Raw genomic sequence first — 17,005 nt, 5'->3', positions numbered from 1 at the left:
GGATGTCCAGAGCTGACAGAGTCCAAGACCAGAAGCAATAGCATTAGTAAAGGGCATAGAAGGGGAATAGCACTTTGCTGATAAAGTCAAACACACAGATCTTCCGTGGAATTATTTGGGCGAATCTCCCACAGTGTCGATTCGGGCATGTTGTCCTTCCCAAGCTTTTTCCCTTTTCTAATAATATAAAAGTTTCAGCTGTCACCGCCAGTTTTTGACAGCTAGTTGTTATTGTTTTTAAAATATTTGTAAATTATTTTATATTTTAAAAATTATTAAATTGATATTTTAAAATATATATTCACAGTTCGAATCTAATGATAAAATAAAATTTATTTTCATGGATGTATTAAATTAGGATATGTACTATTAAAATTTCTCATGAATAAAATTTGTTCTTAATTAATAAATAAATTGGTATAAAGATATTCTTATATTGAAAAAATAAATAATTAAAATAAAAATATTAAAACTTCAAGTTTTTTTTTTTTTGGGATGTATTAAATTAGTATAAGATAAGATATGTACTATTAAAATTTTTTAAGAATAAAATTTATTTATTTTTTAGATTAATATGGGTGTTCGGGTCAATTTATGGGCACTTCGACTAATTCCATGAATCCTAAAATTAACGACTATGTAAGTTTCTAGTAATCGATATTTTGTGGAACTTAAATTAATGACTTTTAAAAAGTAAATCCAGGATCTGATTAATTGAGTTACATCCCTTAAAATTGAATACAATTTATTCTTGATTAATAAACAAATTGGTATAAAGATATTCATGTATAGAAAAAATAAATAATTAAAATAAAAAATATCAAAACTTCGAGTTTATGTTTTTTTCTTTTAAAAAAAAACCCGAAACTGGTCTCTGATTAATTATGATAATACTCTGTTTATGATTAATCTAGAGTGGATTGGAATTGGCAGCTTCTTGCGACATGACGTGATAAAGGTTTACAGAGACATCCTGGGACTCAGTATCGAACAACCGGTTGTCTTTTTTCCTCTCCAGCAGTCAATGTCTTGTCTGCCAAGGATGAAGTAAAAACTCAGAGCAAAATATCCAATAGATAATAAACTTAAATTTATTATTATCAAACAAGTCTCAAATCTTTTGTTTTTATTAATTTTTTCTCAAAGGGTGATTAACACTGGACAACATCGCCTTTCTATCCTTCCATTTTTTTTTTTTAAATACTCTCTTCTAAGATGTTAAAGTAACTTATAAGATGACATGTTAGAGATACTTAATTCTTTGCTAAACGATCAATATCTATCATTTAATTTTAAAATTATAATTATCTTATTAAATATGATGCATGATACTTTTTGAATTATATTTAATTGAAAAACCATCTAAATAATATTTATTTTATTTTGCATGCTAGCACATCAAAATTATAAAAAAAATATATAAAAATATCAATTTAATATTTTTTAAAATAAAAAGGCAAGTTAAACCACAAAACAAACACTCCCAATGATAAGATTCACATTTTAACTTGAAATTCTTTACCCATAATGTATATTGTGTTAATTAGTAAGCAAAACCTAGTAAATAAATAAAAAAAACTATCCTTTAATGTCGAATCTGTGGTTTATGGTTGACGGAGGATATAATTGATAAAATCAAAAGATTTTGGATTTGATTAATAACGAGGTAGTATATTTAATACAAAACTTTTTCCCATAATAATAATAATATCGCGGTAATAAAAATGCATTTAAAACGTGGCAGTCTACAAAATCAATCAAAAGCCTTACAGTGACGAGTCGGGTTTAAAAACCGGTTCAAACCGGAAATAAAAGAGAGTTGGTTAGGGCAGTTTAGAAAGAGTGTTTGTGTATATAAAGCACGATAAGCCCCAGCAAGCGGTTTAGGGCGCAAAAGAAGAAACGAAGCCGTAGAAGAGGGCTCCTCCTTGGCCGAGCAAACTTATCTCTATTTTCCTTTCAAGGTAACTCTCAGATCCACCTCAACAAACCCCAACTCCCATTTTCCCTTCAAAAACCTTATTATCTTGTTTTTATAATTTTGAACTTGATTTTTTCGTTTTGGCTGTGGTGAAGAAAGATGGATCGGTACCAGAGAGTGGAGAAGCCGAGAGCAGATACACCAATTGACGAGAACGAGATTCGAATTACTAGTCAAGGAAGGATGCGTAGCTATATCTCTTATGCCATGAGTCTGCTTCAAGTACTTCTCTTCTCTTCTCTTCTCTCGCTCTGTTTTTTGTTTCAGTTTCAATTTCATGCCTCCTTTTTGTGGCTTTGAATTAAACGCTATTTGGATCTGAACTGTTGTTTTTGGATAAAATGTGAATTTCTGTAAGTTTATGGTAGCTTTAATTTTAATTCTGGGCTAAAATTTGAATTTCTGTAAGTTTTATGGTAGCTTTAATTATGGGACAAAATTTGAATTCCTGCAAGTTTCTGGCAGCTTTATAATTCTCTTATTCCAAGAATATACATGTGTTATTTTTTTGTGATGTTTTTTCGTGCCTGTTAATTAATAAGGTCATGTGCGGCTAGGGTTACTAGCCAGGTGGATTGCTAGGTCATTTTATTCATTAAAAGCGTTGTGCGTATCTTTATTTATTCATTTTTTGTTGTTTTTGCTAATGTTTGTGTTTAATTATAGGAAAAGGGCTCAAATGAAATTGTATTCAAGGCGATGGGAAGAGCCATCAACAAGACTGTGACCATCGTGGAGTTAATTAAGGTTTTTCCAGTAACTGTGGAACTATTAATGGATCGGTCTGTTACTCTAGTCAGTTGTGTTTGATTGTGGGTGGTAATGCTCTTTTTCTTGTTGTGATGCAGAGAAGAATTGTTGGTCTCCATCAAATCACGTTGATTGGATCCACAGACATAACAGATACATGGGAACCTCTTGAGGAAGGCCTCCTTCCGTAAGTAGAGTCTGAAGGAAATTCAGAATATCTGATGTTTTAATTTTCTTGGTTTCCATTACCATAGCTCAGACCATGAATTTTTGTTTTTGTTATTGAAGATTGGAAACCACAAGGCATGTTTCAATGATCACAATAACCCTTTCCATGAAGGAACTGAATACATCTTCTGTTGGGTGAGTTTGTGCGCCTCTGTTGTTTCTCAATTATTAGATTTGTGATTTAAGCATTTTGATTTCTTGTAACTATGTGATAGCAATTGGTTATAATCACTCGAACCTTTTGTTATAGCAAGTGAGCGTATTTGTAAGAAAAGATATTTCTAATGGCTTACAAATTTCTGCTCTCTTCAGGTATCAGCTCCCATTACTTGCCGAGCAGGTGAAGGCATTCACAGATTTTGAGTATGAAGGAGGTAAGAAATGTTCATTATTGTTATAATTTATTCAGTTGATCCTGTTTGCATCTGCTTAGAGTTATGTTTGTGTTGCAGATGGTTCACCTAGCGGCCGTGGTAGGGGACGGGGTGGTAGAGGAAGGGCAAGGAGTAGAGGTATGTCTTGACGGGTTTTGCCTCCATGCCTTTGCTTTTTGCACAATTTCATTGGATATATTTGTTTGTATATATTTATTGCCAGAAATCAGCGAGTGGTTATGTGCTAAATGTTAGTTCGCTTTTTGCTGTATTTGCCTGCCTTTTGTATTTTTGGGTACTTATTTAATGTACTGTGATGCTTGACGGTGATGATTTGGCCATGCTAGGCTGTTATGAAATGCTTTTTAGTAAAAATAGTAAGCACTTTTTAAGTTTCGATACATGAGTTGGTGAGATACAAGGTTCTTATACTGTGGCTGTTGATTCCCAACATTGCATGGCATGACAAGCCATTCTTTTGTGCAGGGAATGGATTTGTGTTTGCTGAGCATGAAGATGGGGGTTGGGATCGCAACCGGGGCTTTCCCAGGGGCAGGGGTCGAGGCAGAGGACGTGGATTCCGTGGCCGTGGAAGGGGAGGATTTAATGCACCTCATGCTGATACACAACAAGATGGCGGTTATAATTATGACGCTCCTCCACAAGGCCGTGGTATATTTCCTCGACATTTTTTTTCTTGCTGTTCATGGTCAATATGACTATCCGTCTGAGTTCATATTTTATCACAAAAAAGAATCCTAGTTTGATGTTTTTTTTTAGATGCTTCACCTGGATGTCCTCTAGTTGAGTCTGCATACATTTGCTTACTCTTGACATCTCATTGTTTACTGTGACAACCATGAACTTTCCAACTCTACTTTGAGCAGAAAGGTTCCTTGAAAAACAGTGCACATGCTTGAAACACAAGGGCAATAAAAGGTTTGGATTGGATAAACAGCTATTAATGTAAATGTGTAATAAAAAACATAGCACATAAGAATACATTTCTTAGACTATCAAATCGTCTATGTAATGAAGTCAACTCCCGGTTATATGTAATTTATTGTTTTGCATTTCAACTTCACCCATCTTTTAGATCAGCTTGCATGAGGTTGGTGCTGATGTGTTTTTGTGACAGGGGTTTTCTCAGGAGTCTCACCATGGATTTGTGCCAGCACCAATTCAAAATGCCTTTTGTCTTTCATGGTGCACTAACTTGTTGCGTATTGATTGTAGGTCGTGGCCGTGGGAGGGGGAATCGTGGAAAGGGCCGAGGATTTAGATCTAATGGGCCGATCCCTGCAGCCGCGTAAGATGCCCATTTTTGGCTTTGTTTAGAATCGAGTGCAGATGTTAGTGTTTGTTGCCTTCTTTATCATCTTTTTATCCCTTTTCATTTTGGTTTTTTTTATTGTACCCAAGTTGTTGTAGTAGTAGTTTTAACTTTAGGACGTTCATGTGTAACCACCATAGATTAATCCTTTTAGTCTGAAACCATTGCGCCTCTTGGGGCTATTATTTTTTTTGTGGTGGCTGTAGTTTGGGGTGCTTGATCAGTTGTAATCTTAATTTCTACCTAGCAGTGTTCTTTAATTTTTTCCATCTCTCTTACTCGATGGATTGCTGCATGCTTTATAAATAGATGCTCAAATGCTCGCTCCATGGCAGTGGTTTACATGGACGTGCATCGATTTTTAAAAGATCGTTTGCTTTTTAACAGAGCAACGGGTCATTTTCCCTCCATAGCACTAGTGAATTATAATGTTACTCACATCTCAGAAGCCTCTTCAATAGCTCATTTTGTGATACTTTCGAAAATGACGCATGAAACACTTCTTTATGACCAGGCAGAGAAATTGAGCTTAAAGGCACTGCCATAAAATATGGGATTGGTGAAATATTTAGCTAATCCCTTTAGTTTAAGATAACCAATTTCCAGCCCCTGTCTGTTAATAATTGTTGTAAGTTTATCCCTGTCGTTTTTTCATGACAATTTAATTGTTTTTCGTCCTCTCTAAGATATCCGTCACTTCAAATCAAAATTACCATTCTCACCCGCCACTTACAAAATAAAAAGCTCAATTAAAAATAATAATTTAGAAATTCAAAAAAATAATTTAAAATAAAATTTTCTTAAGGGATTAACTTATGATTTTCAAAATCAAAAGAATTAACTCATTATAATAATCAAAGTTTTTACATTTTATATAAATTTAAAATCAAATCATCAAAAAAGGGACTAAATTATAATGGTATTTTTATACTAGCACATTTTTAATTTTTTTTTTTAATAATTATTGAATAATGGTATTTTTATACTAGCATATTTTTAAATTTCTTAAAAATTTAAAAAATTGAAGCTTGGGTTTAGTTGGTCTTAACCTTGAATTGAATCTCCGTCGAGCTAATCTAGAAGTGTAATGATAATAACTGAAATGTAATGAAAGAAAAAAAGTATAATAAATAAATATGAGAAACTTATGAGAAATGATTATTGTAATTTTATTTATGATTTAAAATTGTAAGAATGCTACAAGAGAAAATTATAATTTAAAAATGACTAGTATAAAAATGTGCTAGTATAAAAACCCAAGCTTCAATTTCGATTCACTAATGGGCCCGTTAAGATAACAATAGAAAAAGGAGAGAGGAACTTGGATGAAAAGAAACGTGAAACAGCTGCCAAATCCCAAACATCAATTAAAACGAGCTCCAAACGCTTCCAGAGCTATCTCTCCTCAGCTCCACTACTATGCTGGCTAAGATTTTCAGCTACTACCTTACTCCATTTCTCTTATCAAAGCAGAATCCTAATTTCACCATTGCCTGACAAAATTTTAATTTTCGACACTGAATTTTTTAGCAGCAATGCCTGAAGAAGCTGAGATAGTTAACAATCGTAGCAATGAGCCCGGCATTTCTTCTTTTGTCTCAGAATTCCTTTCCAACTTTATCAGCTGGTAACTCTCGAAATCACATCAATTAATCTGATCAAAAGCTTCTTATTTTATGTTTTTTGTTGCACATTACGTTTTTATAAGCTCTGATCTGCTTCTTTTTTTTTTTCGTGTGTGTGTCTAGGCTCTGAGCTGTTCGACATGTGCATGGCTTGAGGAAGAAGCTGACAGATGATTTAATCCTAGAAGTTCTGGATTTTCTTCTTTCGAAGACTTCTGCTGCGAAGGAAGATGATTCTGCAACATCTTCGCATCCAATTTGCGGGGGAAATTTGTTGCCAGAGCTCTTGTTATTCTGTTACTTTCTTGTGCTGATATTTCTGGTTGAACAGAGAAGATATGAAGAGGTTATATTAGCTTTGCATGATGTTTCTCTGGCCGTTGCCTTTGTTAGTGCAATGTAAATGTGCTGTGTGTGTTGTATTCTTCTCAGGATAAAACTTGTTCCATGGGTGGCCTTAATCTACTGATGGATATAAACGCAGTAGAGCCTGTAACTATAGGTGCTATAGCATCTAGGTTGTACTTCTATTACTCATATACCCATGAGGTCTCGGGTGATCTTGCTGAAATTCGTTGGTAAGAAAACGTTTATGTTGATGTTTCTTAATTTGTCTATCTCTGAACTTGTAAGAGAAAGATATTGGCATGGTTGGAACCTGTAATTTTGTGTTGAACCAATTCATTCTTGGCAAGATGGAAGAATCAGGTAATTGGAGGGCTTGCTTTGTTCTCAAATATGATCGGATTGTTTTCTAACTTTAGTGCTGTAATTTCATTTTCAGTGCCCTCTTTGGCTTGCATAAAGTTGCTATTTTGAACCATGATGAGCTGGGACAGGTTTGTTACTGGTCGACCTGAAGGTTGTTTGGAAATTCAGTAGCTCATATGTGATACAATGACAATGATGCAGGAAACACTAATCAATATGTTGCTTCGTAATTACCTGCATTACAACCTATATGACCAGGCAGAGAAATTGAGGTCAAAGGCACCAAAATCTCAATCACGCTAAAATCACCAGGTGTGGATTTTGCTTCTGGTATAGTTATCTCTTCTTGTGGATCGCTTGTTGAAAAAACGTAAGGAGAAAAAGGTATCTGTTTCTGTTTTAAATGGTCTAGACCTTAATTTAACAGGGGAAATACATGGCCTTGTCAATAGAAAAAAACCGGACAAAACATAAGGAGAAGGGATCTGTTTGTATTCTTGCTGGTGGCACTCAACAACAACAAGACACGTTATTCATAAAAAAAAACATGTTGTTTATATCTGTTTATCCAATTAATTTCTGAGCTAAAACCTGCTCTTTGTAGCTTTGCCGATACTTGTTTTATCTTGGAAAGATTCGGACAATTCGACTAGAGTATTCTGATGCAAAAGAAAGATTTGTGCAAGCTGCTCAGATAGCTCCTGTTGCGGCTCGTAGCTTTCGAATTCAATGTAGCAAGTTGGCTGTCCTAGTACGTTTACTGTTGGGAGAAATACCTGAGAGGGCAATCCTTACTCAGAGTGGAATGCAGGGGGTTTTGAGGCCATATTTCGAGCTTACAAATATGAGTGACTTCTCCTTAAGTGGTTTAGTGGACATGGCTGATTGTTTGGTCTTTAGGCCTGACAAATATGGGAAAGCATACATGGGCATGCTCATTTCTATCCATTTATCTGAACAATAACGACTATCTGATCAATCTGTCAGGCTGTAGGAATAGGTGACCTGGAGCTGTTTAGTGATGTCTCAGAAAAGTTTGCTGGCATTTTCATATCAGACAGAACAAACAATGTGATTGTTCGACTGCAACATGGTGTCATAAGGATAGGACTGCGCACTATCAGCATCTGCTATTCCCGCATTCCACTTGATGATGTTGCTGATACATTGAGGATGCATTCCACAAACCCTGTTGAAAGCGTAGTAGCTAAGGCCATTCGCGATGGAGCAATTGATGCTAAAATCGATCATGCAAATGGGTGGTTAATATTGAAGGAGACCGGAGACATTTACTTTACAGCCGAGCCACTGGCTGCCTTCAGCTCTAGGATTGCTTTCTGTGTTAACTTGCACAATGAGGCTGCCTGGAACTTGCGCTTCCCATTAGACAAGTATAGTTCCGATGAGTGGAAATCAGCAAATCAAATACTTAACAGGAAAATGGCAAGTATCTTTAGAACCATGCTTCTTTTTTCTCAGTTTCTGCCCTCTGTTCCCCACTTTCTATACTCTCTTTATTAAGCAGATAAATTTGTTATCATAAGAACAAAACCTGCATTTCCATGATGGAATCAGTATGCTACTTTGATTGGATATGGCAAACAGACTATAGCCTCAGCTAATATGATCAACATCTTTTAACGTGACTTTATTCACGTTAATGCTCGGAAATGTTGCGGGCCGATCCCAGATTCTTATTTACTGTCTGTAATTCGCTGCATTTATAACTGGAATTAGCTGCATTGGTGGATATTTCTATCACACTGAGAACACTAATATGCTCCATTACTTATCCAAGCTTTGGCAAAATAAACAACTGAGTGGAGTCGGTTCCTGCCCAGTCCAGGCAAACCTTCTATTACAAGGGTTAGACTTGAACTCGAAACCCCCTCGAAAGAAGCTAGGCACAAGCTCTCAATTTGCCCCTCGAAAGACAAATCGAATGTACGGACAAATACTCTACAGCTAGGCCTGACCTGTCATATGAACCCACCTTAAAGAACCGAGGATGGTAGATATGTCCAGGAAGACCAAGGTACTTTGGTCATATCTCTGTTTTTTAGGGACTACATCCCTTATCTTATTGGGGGGTAAAATCATATCTTCGAAATTTCTCGTTTTGTGGAAATTCCATAAGCTAGAATGCTGCTTCAACCTTGAATAACTAAAACTACCTGTGACTTTTGATCCTGTTAAAACAATAGATCTCGGAATATATTAATAATTATCCAAGTGTTTCATCATATCAAGAATTTAGAACTAAGGACAGAAACGAATAACTCGTTACAAAAAATTTATACTCGTAAATGAATATATTTATTCAGAAAACAAGAATCTCCTCCGTTCAATTAGCTAGTCTCATGTGGATGATGTGATTCCTATCATTTTTGCCATAAAACAAAGAAACTCCTAGCAAGTCTATGTTTTGTTTCTGACTTTTATTATCATATCAGATCAACTACCTGTAAATGTGCTTGTTGATTGGCTCAACTTAGTGTAGTTCATACTTGTATATGATTCCAATTATTTTCCCTTGTCCCCCCCCCCTCCCTCCCATTCCCACCAGCCTACTCGTTGCCAATCAAGCTCACGGATTAGACTGTCAAATCATGGTTTTGCTTTGACTGTGTAAACATGGCATAGGCAAGTTCAATGGAATGGCAGATGGGCAAATGCCGTGTTGTTAAACTTGGCTTAGCATGTTGGATCAACTCAAGATCTAGTACGAAATAGGTTTTAAGAAAATTGGGTAGAGTTGACCTTGTTAAATTTAAATAACCTGGTGAGTTAACTTTTAATCCAATCAAACCCATTTTCATTTGCATTTTGATTTTGATTTTATTGATGTTGGTCAAACCTCAAGGAAAATATTGATTGTAGAGAATATTATTTAATATTTTTATTTAAATCATTTGGTGAAAAATTTCAGATGTTGAGAATCCCATATATAAACTTAATGTTGGGATTTTTTAGAAAACATTCCGAGGAGAATCTGTCAAGGTCACCATTATTCAATAAGGGTAAAGGGATCACAAAACTCTCTGCAGCTGCTCTCGAGTTTCTTCACAATAGGCCCTTCCTGCTTACAATAACCTAAGCCAAAGCGAAATAATAGTATAATTTCTAGGCCCTCCATGGACATGGGTGCATTACTTTTTATAAATAAAATCCAATAAACAGTAAAAAACAAAACCGAGATGGTTTTGTAGAACCCTAAATCTCGTATCAGCATATCTTGACAGGATATACATTTAACAACCCATCACCTTCCATGTGCACAAGACACATGATACATGTCATTGAATCGTGTGGGCCAGAGCATCGCCATGTGAGGCAATATGATATGATCTCACAAAAATAAATATGCTGTCACATAAAACCACTGAAGAGGTGATTCTATGTCTTCAAATACCAACAACTTACCTATTAAAAGAAACCCATAAAACAGCAATTTGGCTAGTGGTTTCGAATGCTTCACGGCTCTTCTGCTGGGTGAGTGCATGTGGACATGCAATGAGAGAGTACGAGAACGTGGGAATAATTGAATGAGGTTCAGAATTCTGCAGTCTTTCAGAGGTCACATGTGAGGTTGTTGCATGAAGGAACTATGCCTCCGGTCCCTTATTTATAGAGGCAGTTCTTCGACTTGGAAATGCCAATAAATGTAAATACACTAGCTACCAGCCTACCACCAATCCTCACTCTCCATTCTCTTGTCATTGTTTCAGTAATATTCATCTTTTCAAGAGATGGGAAAATTTCTTTTGACATTTGCAATCTTGCTTCATTTCTGCTCTTATTTGGCTGTCAATGTTAATGCGTTTGCTCCATCTGGGTGGAGGAAAGGTCATGCTACGTTTTATGGAGGTAGTGACGCCTCAGGAACTATGGGTATGTAACGTAACTACACTCCTTGCATCTTTTCTTGTCTTCATTTTTTGGAAACATCACAGCTAATAGCGTTTCGTTTCTTTAAAATCTGGGCTACAGGAGGGGCTTGTGGATATGGGAACTTGTATTCTACTGGTTATGGGACCAGGACTGCTGCTTTAAGCACTGCTTTATTCAATGATGGAGCTTCGTGTGGGGAATGTTACAGAATTATGTGTGATTTTCAAACAGACCCCAGATGGTGTATTAAAGGCAAGTCTGTGACCATTACTGCAACAAATTTCTGCCCCCCTAATTATGCTCTTCCAAACAACAATGGAGGCTGGTGCAACCCTCCTCTCCAGCACTTTGATATGGCCCAGCCTGCTTGGGAAAAGATTGGTATTTATAGAGGAGGAATCGTGCCTGTTTTGTTTCAAAGGTACAGTACTAATCACATGCATTGACCGTTCTTTATCACAAGTTCTTTCTTTTTTCATAATCTAATATTGTATCATATGGGATAATGATGCAGGGTTCCTTGCAAGAAGCATGGAGGAGTCAGATTCACCATCAATGGAAGAAACTACTTCGAGCTTGTCTTGATTAGCAATGTGGCTGGAGCTGGATCCATTCAATCTGTGTCCATTAAAGGCTCAAAAACAGGCTGGATGGCGATGTCAAGAAATTGGGGAGCTAACTGGCAATCTAATGCTTATCTCAATGGCCAGTCTTTGTCCTTTAAAATCACAAATACTGATGGACAGACCCGATTCTACACGGACATTGCTCCAGCAAATTGGGGATTTGGCCAGACTTTCTCTAGTCCAGTACAGTTCTAAATTAATTATCAGCAGCTTTAGAGTTCCGGGTCTAAATTGGCCGAGGCGTGCTTATAATTTTACTAGAGCAGCCCGCCACAATTATTTTTCTGATGATGGCTGGGACAATAAGGTTCTGGCTCTGGATTATGATTTGAAGAGGGAGGGTGAGGAAAGGAACCCATGGACTCAAGGCTAGCTGCTACTGAGCTGTTGTGCTTTAGTAATCACGGATTTGCAGAGGAGTTGTATTTTTGTATTTAGTATATAGTTATTGCAACTTAATATGAAGCGCGATCAATTTGCAGCTTAATAATATAAATAATATTTTTGTTTTGGTTAACTTAAGCTTGTAAAATTATATTTGTCAAGACGTGATTATAGGATTGATCTAGAAAAAACCCCGAGTTATTGAATTAACTAACAAGTTAAGCCAATAATCTTTTTTTTTTAAAGATGATGCAGTTAAATTTGGATTAAGTTTAGTTAAATTTATCAAGATTAATAAACACTTGATTGAGTTAATCAAGTTCTATCAAATTAATATCTTTTAATTCAATTTAAAACCTAACTCAAGTTATACTTTAATTGTGTTTTTCAAAAAAATCTGTCAGGCCTTGTGTAATTACTATTTTCATAGAACATTTTTTTCTTTCCAATTCCTATAATAACATGAATGTATGATATAGTTACGTCGATTCACCAATAGTTTGATCACACTTTTTTGAACGTGTGCTGGCATGCTCGGAACGAAGACAAATTGAAAAGCATTGCATCAATGTTAACCCAAACTGACACGGCGGAAATTAAAGATAATAATAAATAAAGAACACATTTTTTTTTTGATAAGCCAAAAAAAAAAAAACTGTAGATATCAACTTTAAATTTACAAGTATATTCTTTCTAAAATAATATAATAAAATCTCATCTTCAAAAGGTTTACAAAGGACATAAATCCCACCTCAACCACAAAATTAAAAAATTAAAAATCCAAAACCATATAAAAAAAAATTGTAAAATTCAAATAAGCATGAAATTCATAAATAACAAAGAAAGTTATAAAAATAGTCAAAACTAGAATACCAGGATGAGATTTTTAATCTAAAAAAAATAACTTTTAAAACTTTTTTATAAAAATTTAAATATAATTCAATAATCGGATAAAAATTATAATATTATTTAGCTATTATTCTGTTTTGGTAATGACTGGATCTCTTTTTTAAATTTAAACTTGGTTGGTTGTCAGAAATTCCAAAATATAATTATAACTTCTCTATCACAAATAAAATAATATCACAGTTTGATCATGAAGACTAAGTTGAACCCAAAAAAAACTATTGTGTAATCTTTCTACAATATATTAATTTGAAGTAAAAAAAACAATAAAAAACTTTAAAATTTTTTAAAAGTATTTTTAAAATATAAAAATAAATAAGGTTTTACAAAAAATATATATATATATATATATATATATATAAAATTACTACACAAAAACTATATTCCAAACTTAATTTTTTAATAAATTTTAAAAATACAAAATATAGTCTGGTTTGTTACTAAATACACTTTATTTATTTCACCAGCTTTTCACCGCAAATATAAAAACCGGTGAAAAACAAACGTTAACATAGCAAGGCTCGCTACATCACGAACTAATGATCTGATAACCCACAGAGCAATACGGTTAGGTTTCATCTGGGCCAATTAGAGAGTTTGAGGTAAATTCTCAAATATTAGCAACCCAATTTAAAACCAAGAAATAAAACAAGTTGACGAACAAAAGGAAGACGAAGAAGAGCTGCATCAGCTGCTTTTACCTGACATTTGTGATCTTTCTATCACTCCTCCATCTTCTGTTCAAACCAATTTCTTCCAGGTTCCAGGTTTCTGCTTTCTTTTTGTTTTTGCTTGATTGATGATGCTTAACAAAGCAAATACTTTTCTTAATTTGTTGAATTTTGGATCAGATTTTGTGAAGCCAGGACACGACCAGTACGTTTATGGACATGCCATTGGGTACTATTTAAACTCTTTTGTTAAAATATATGTGGGGTTTTGATTAATTGTTTATGTATTGTTTTTGTGATGAAAAAAGGTTGTGTGTGACTGGTTTGGCTCCGACCCATGTGGCTTTTAAGGACGCAGGAGGAATCACGACTGTTGATTTCAATGTTGGCAAGTCTGATCGTAGTGGCATCAAGGTCACTGGAAAGCGAAAAAAAAGTCCATTCTTTGCTGGTTTTAGCCTTTTTTATTGTATAACAATTAAGCAATTTTCCTTAGAATTGAGCAATTGGTGTGAAGAAATTGGCAATAGCTAGACAATTAAAAGTTCTATGACTAGTAGCTTGGTTGGTTTCTTATAAGCTAGCTTTTGAGTTGGTGGGGATAATTGAATTTACATTACTAACATGGTTGCAAGCATCAAGCTTTGTTTGTTAGGGCTTTCAGGACATTTTAGTTGCTTAGTGATCAAGGGTGGAAGTTCACCATCTAATTTGGCTTAATCTGAGTCATATACTGGAACAATCAGAGGATCAGTTTGAAAAATCAGTTGGATTCCACTTCTTCTAGTGGCATTGTTTCTTTTTGTGCACTTTGGTTTTATGGCTTTCATATCACCGGAAGCACAATTGGCCAGTTTAACATAACTGGGCTATGAAATCTGAGCTGATTGCATTGAGAGGTAACTTTGACTGCATCGGAGGGCAAGGATTTCTACAGATTAGTCACATTTATGTTTTGTAATGATGCATTTAGGATCAGGAGTTGATTTGTTTTCTTATGTTCTCATTTAGCCAACTTTTACTAACCATAGAGAACATCTTTTGCAGAATGCACAACACTTTGAGTCTGACACTGCTCCGTGTAAAGTTTGCACCTAGAGCGATTCTTATATTGTCAGGTACAACTATTTTTCAGTTTCACACCCCCTCCTCCCTTCGTTCCTTCTTTTTAATATTGGAGTTGAAATTTGTCATTGACTTCTGACAGATGTTGTGTTAAAGACTCTCTGTTGGAAGTGAATGACAGACTAATCAAACATTCAAAATTTGCTGAACTCTCAGTAAGTATTTCTTTTCCATGCTTACCAAATGTCAGATGCAAGTGTCTATGCGTGTTTGGTGCTTTTTAAAAATGTTTTTCGCTTGAAAATGCATCAAAATATTTTTTTTCAGATTTTTTTTTTCATTCTTGATGTCAACACATCAAATTCATTTGGAAACACTAAAAAAATCATCAATTTGATGATTTTTCAAGGCAAATGTACTTTTGAAACGCATCCAAATGCAATTGAAAACTCACACCCAAACAGACACTCTTTACTAGATAGGATCTCGTTATTGAATTAGTGATCAACAAGGACAATACTTTTAGGCAGTGATTTTCATATCAGCCTCTAAAATCTCCTATTCCGAAACATATCATCACCCCGTTGAGAAATTAACTTGCGGATTGGTGAGAATCAATTCTTGTCACTAATTAGATCTCATATCTTCTCTTTCATCTGATGGTTCTGTTTTTAGCATGTAATAGTGGTTTGGCAACCCACATTGATGATTTCATCTGTTGTTGGCAGACAGGGAAGGGTACATTGCCATTATCATGCCAAAGCCAGCAGATTGGCCAAAGGTCAAAGCTTCATTGTTGGGCCTTGAAGAATACAAGAAACTGAGAGAAAATAGCTGAGCTATTTGGGATGCTTGGAAAAGTTTTATAGACTTCGAGAATAACAAGGAATTCAAGCTTCATTTGGAATTCCTACAGTCACCAATTCTTTGATGGGCCTCACCCCCAGGTTAATTTCCTAACCAATTAGGTGAATTGTAATACTTCCCCTTACTGTATCTAGTTCTTATCTTGCCATTTTTGTTTCTCCACAAATAGAATAAGAAACAGAACAGTATCAGATTATGCTTTTTTTTGCTAATACTAGTAGGAATAGGTGAGTTAATTTTTTACCTTAAAATTCCCTTTGTGATACTGAATGTTGAGGTCTGTGTTATGCAAGTGGCACAATGTCGTGTGGATGAGTTATGCTACCTATTGAGGCAGACCTAGGATGTGAAAAAAACTGCTTCTTTTTTTTGGCCATAGAACATGTTGTGTTGCAAGAGAGCTGTGCTTGCAAATTTTTTGATGGTTACTCTTAATTTATGATATCAAAATATTCACTTCGGGAAAACCTGACAAAGATGGGATGCTTACTACGCAAATAAGTTCTGACCAGGGAAGAAAGCTAAATATATACATAAACATTACAGTCAATGCTGGGTAAGAGGGAATGTATATTAACGGTATATCTTGTCAATATAAACTGCTGGAAGTTGGGTAATATGCAGGGAGACTATAATTAATGAATGGTAATCTGGATATATACAGGGTTGAAGTTAACATTAGAAGTGATAAATAAATCATGGGTTAACAAATGCCATTGGATGTGCCTTGTAATCTAGGTAAGCTCAGCCTAGGGAGAAGCAATTTCTATCTGGAGCCTGTATTGTAGCACCAAAGATCACCTGCTAGCACTATCTCTCCAAATATTTTCATCATCCTTGTAAGATTTTTTGTTGATGATCATCAGCTCTACCATTCTCAGGTGCAACCATTATCTCGTCCATAACAAGCCTTCTGGATCTATTTATGGTATGAAAACACAGGTAGATGTGTTGCTCGAGTTCTTCTAGCTGCTCCAGATAGGACAAGTCATGAGTGTGAAATTCTTTCACGACCTCTTTCAACAGTTCAGGTTTTTTATTCCTAACACACATATCAGCAAGAGCTTTACGGTGTTCTACTTCATCGAATAACCTCCTCACGAGTCTACTCATGGTATCAAAATCTTTGATCAATATGTAAGTTCCTTTGGCTGCAAGATCTAGCTGTGCACCAAGTCTTTTTTCAAGCAAGCTTGTCTCAAGCCCTCGATGAACCAACTTAATTTGCTTTCTGAATACATACAACGAGCAACCCATTATTACTGGTGCAGCCACAATGCCAACTATGCCATGGATTGCAATTACAAGCAAGGCAATTAGAAGTGCAGTATGTGATATGACAAGACACCCTCCTCCAACCTTCATGCATACCCTTCTGAACTTTGCTTTCCTCGTTATCTTTCTCTGTTCTGAATTCAATCCATGGAGCAACACCAGGTTGTTATCATGAAAATCACTGAATTTTACAGTGGTAAAAAACATCGATAATGGATTTTCAAGCAATGCATACGCAGCAAGCTCTCTAAACATTGCGATGCAAATCTTATCTGAATAATCTGCGAATGCACCCTTTTGCTTAGCTTGATTACCCTA

General features: G+C 35.3%; 5 protein-coding genes across 23 annotated transcripts; all 5 read left to right on the top strand.

Moving 5' to 3' along the window:
- Nucleotides 1–1,810: 1,810 nt before the first annotated feature.
- Nucleotides 1,811–4,926, top strand: LOC118061993 (uncharacterized). 3 transcript variants are annotated; one of them, XM_035075654.2, is made up of 9 exons: nucleotides 1,811–1,964; nucleotides 2,077–2,203; nucleotides 2,648–2,728; nucleotides 2,830–2,918; nucleotides 3,020–3,094; nucleotides 3,272–3,333; nucleotides 3,412–3,471; nucleotides 3,820–4,005; nucleotides 4,570–4,926. In XM_035075654.2, exons 2-9 carry the CDS (start codon nucleotides 2,081–2,083, stop codon nucleotides 4,644–4,646), a joined length of 753 nt encoding a protein of 250 aa, XP_034931545.1. In that variant the 5' UTR covers nucleotides 1,811–1,964; nucleotides 2,077–2,080; the 3' UTR covers nucleotides 4,647–4,926. The 3 variants fall into 3 exon arrangements, with proteins under 3 accessions (XP_034931545.1, XP_034931547.1, XP_034931546.1); XM_035075656.2 differs by having other exon boundaries at nucleotides 1,818–1,964; nucleotides 2,081–2,203; XM_035075655.2 differs by having other exon boundaries at nucleotides 1,829–1,964; nucleotides 2,072–2,203.
- Nucleotides 4,927–5,971: 1,045 nt separating this feature from the next.
- LOC118061994 (probable 26S proteasome non-ATPase regulatory subunit 3) lies at nucleotides 5,972–8,989 on the top strand. Its single transcript, XM_073408993.1, has 4 exons — nucleotides 5,972–6,293; nucleotides 6,415–6,869; nucleotides 7,076–7,130; nucleotides 7,204–8,989. Exons 2-4 carry the CDS (start codon nucleotides 6,739–6,741, stop codon nucleotides 7,303–7,305), a joined length of 288 nt encoding a protein of 95 aa, XP_073265094.1. The 5' UTR covers nucleotides 5,972–6,293; nucleotides 6,415–6,738; the 3' UTR covers nucleotides 7,306–8,989.
- Nucleotides 7,439–8,523, top strand: LOC140954247 (probable 26S proteasome non-ATPase regulatory subunit 3). The gene is made up of 3 exons (XM_073409422.1): nucleotides 7,439–7,489; nucleotides 7,607–7,894; nucleotides 7,990–8,523. The coding sequence occupies exons 1-3, from the start codon at nucleotides 7,439–7,441 to the stop codon at nucleotides 8,521–8,523; spliced, it is 873 nt and encodes a 290-aa protein (XP_073265523.1).
- Nucleotides 8,990–10,481: 1,492 nt separating the features above from the next.
- LOC118061995 (expansin-A11) lies at nucleotides 10,482–12,105 on the top strand. The gene is made up of 3 exons (XM_035075657.2): nucleotides 10,482–10,893; nucleotides 10,993–11,314; nucleotides 11,408–12,105. Exons 1-3 carry the CDS (start codon nucleotides 10,752–10,754, stop codon nucleotides 11,712–11,714), a joined length of 771 nt encoding a protein of 256 aa, XP_034931548.1. The 5' UTR covers nucleotides 10,482–10,751; the 3' UTR covers nucleotides 11,715–12,105.
- Nucleotides 12,106–13,289: 1,184 nt separating this feature from the next.
- Nucleotides 13,290–16,599, top strand: LOC118061998 (uncharacterized). Of its 17 annotated transcripts, none has more exons than XR_004689694.2 (6): nucleotides 13,291–13,569; nucleotides 13,661–13,709; nucleotides 14,528–14,598; nucleotides 14,688–14,760; nucleotides 15,274–16,251; nucleotides 16,355–16,599. XR_004689694.2 is itself a non-coding variant. In XM_073409619.1 (6 exons), the coding sequence occupies exons 3-6, from the start codon at nucleotides 13,818–13,820 to the stop codon at nucleotides 15,367–15,369; spliced, it is 303 nt and encodes a 100-aa protein (XP_073265720.1). In that variant the 5' UTR covers nucleotides 13,291–13,569; nucleotides 13,661–13,685; nucleotides 13,789–13,817; the 3' UTR covers nucleotides 15,370–15,704. The 17 variants fall into 17 exon arrangements, 4 of the variants coding, with proteins under 4 accessions (XP_073265720.1, XP_073265718.1, XP_073265719.1 ...); XR_004689695.2 differs by having other exon boundaries at nucleotides 13,291–13,576; XM_073409619.1 differs by lacking the exon at nucleotides 16,355–16,599 and adding an exon at nucleotides 13,789–13,894 and having other exon boundaries at nucleotides 13,661–13,685; nucleotides 14,702–14,760; nucleotides 15,274–15,704.
- Nucleotides 16,600–17,005: the final 406 nt, after the last annotated feature.

This window comes from Populus alba, chromosome 5 (genome assembly GCF_005239225.2).
Source record: "Populus alba chromosome 5, ASM523922v2, whole genome shotgun sequence".
Lineage (NCBI taxonomy): Eukaryota > Viridiplantae > Streptophyta > Magnoliopsida > Malpighiales > Salicaceae > Populus > Populus alba.
The sequence above is the reverse complement of the archived record's forward strand: the minus strand, read 5'-3'. Positions and strand labels throughout refer to the sequence as shown.

Excerpts from the sequence above, each read along its gene's own strand:
- LOC118061998 (XM_035075660.2), top strand. The coding sequence starts at position 13,609 with ATGATGCTTAACAAAGCAAATACTTTTCTTAATTTGTTGAATTTTGGA. Across the intron at positions 14,599-14,701 it reads AGCGATTCTTATATTGTCAG|ACTCTCTGTTGGAAGTGAAT; the intron begins GTACAACTATTT and ends GTTGTGTTAAAG. Across the intron at positions 14,761-15,273 it reads CAAAATTTGCTGAACTCTCA|ACAGGGAAGGGTACATTGCC; the intron begins GTAAGTATTTCT and ends TGTTGTTGGCAG.
- LOC140954247 (XM_073409422.1), top strand. The coding sequence starts at position 7,439 with ATGGCCTTGTCAATAGAAAAAAACCGGACAAAACATAAGGAGAAGGGA. Across the intron at positions 7,490-7,606 it reads AACATAAGGAGAAGGGATCT|CTTTGCCGATACTTGTTTTA; the intron begins GTTTGTATTCTT and ends TGCTCTTTGTAG. Across the intron at positions 7,895-7,989 it reads TGGACATGGCTGATTGTTTG|GCTGTAGGAATAGGTGACCT; the intron begins GTCTTTAGGCCT and ends TCAATCTGTCAG.
- LOC118061995 (XM_035075657.2), top strand. The coding sequence starts at position 10,752 with ATGGGAAAATTTCTTTTGACATTTGCAATCTTGCTTCATTTCTGCTCT. Across the intron at positions 10,894-10,992 it reads TGACGCCTCAGGAACTATGG|GAGGGGCTTGTGGATATGGG; the intron begins GTATGTAACGTA and ends TCTGGGCTACAG. Across the intron at positions 11,315-11,407 it reads GTGCCTGTTTTGTTTCAAAG|GGTTCCTTGCAAGAAGCATG; the intron begins GTACAGTACTAA and ends ATAATGATGCAG.
- LOC118061994 (XM_073408993.1), top strand. The coding sequence starts at position 6,739 with ATGGGTGGCCTTAATCTACTGATGGATATAAACGCAGTAGAGCCTGTA. Across the intron at positions 6,870-7,075 it reads GATCTTGCTGAAATTCGTTG|TGCCCTCTTTGGCTTGCATA; the intron begins GTAAGAAAACGT and ends TTTCATTTTCAG. Across the intron at positions 7,131-7,203 it reads ACCATGATGAGCTGGGACAG|GAAACACTAATCAATATGTT; the intron begins GTTTGTTACTGG and ends ACAATGATGCAG.
- LOC118061993 (XM_035075654.2), top strand. The coding sequence starts at position 2,081 with ATGGATCGGTACCAGAGAGTGGAGAAGCCGAGAGCAGATACACCAATT. Across the intron at positions 2,204-2,647 it reads ATGCCATGAGTCTGCTTCAA|GAAAAGGGCTCAAATGAAAT; the intron begins GTACTTCTCTTC and ends GTTTAATTATAG. Across the intron at positions 3,334-3,411 it reads AGATTTTGAGTATGAAGGAG|ATGGTTCACCTAGCGGCCGT; the intron begins GTAAGAAATGTT and ends TTTGTGTTGCAG.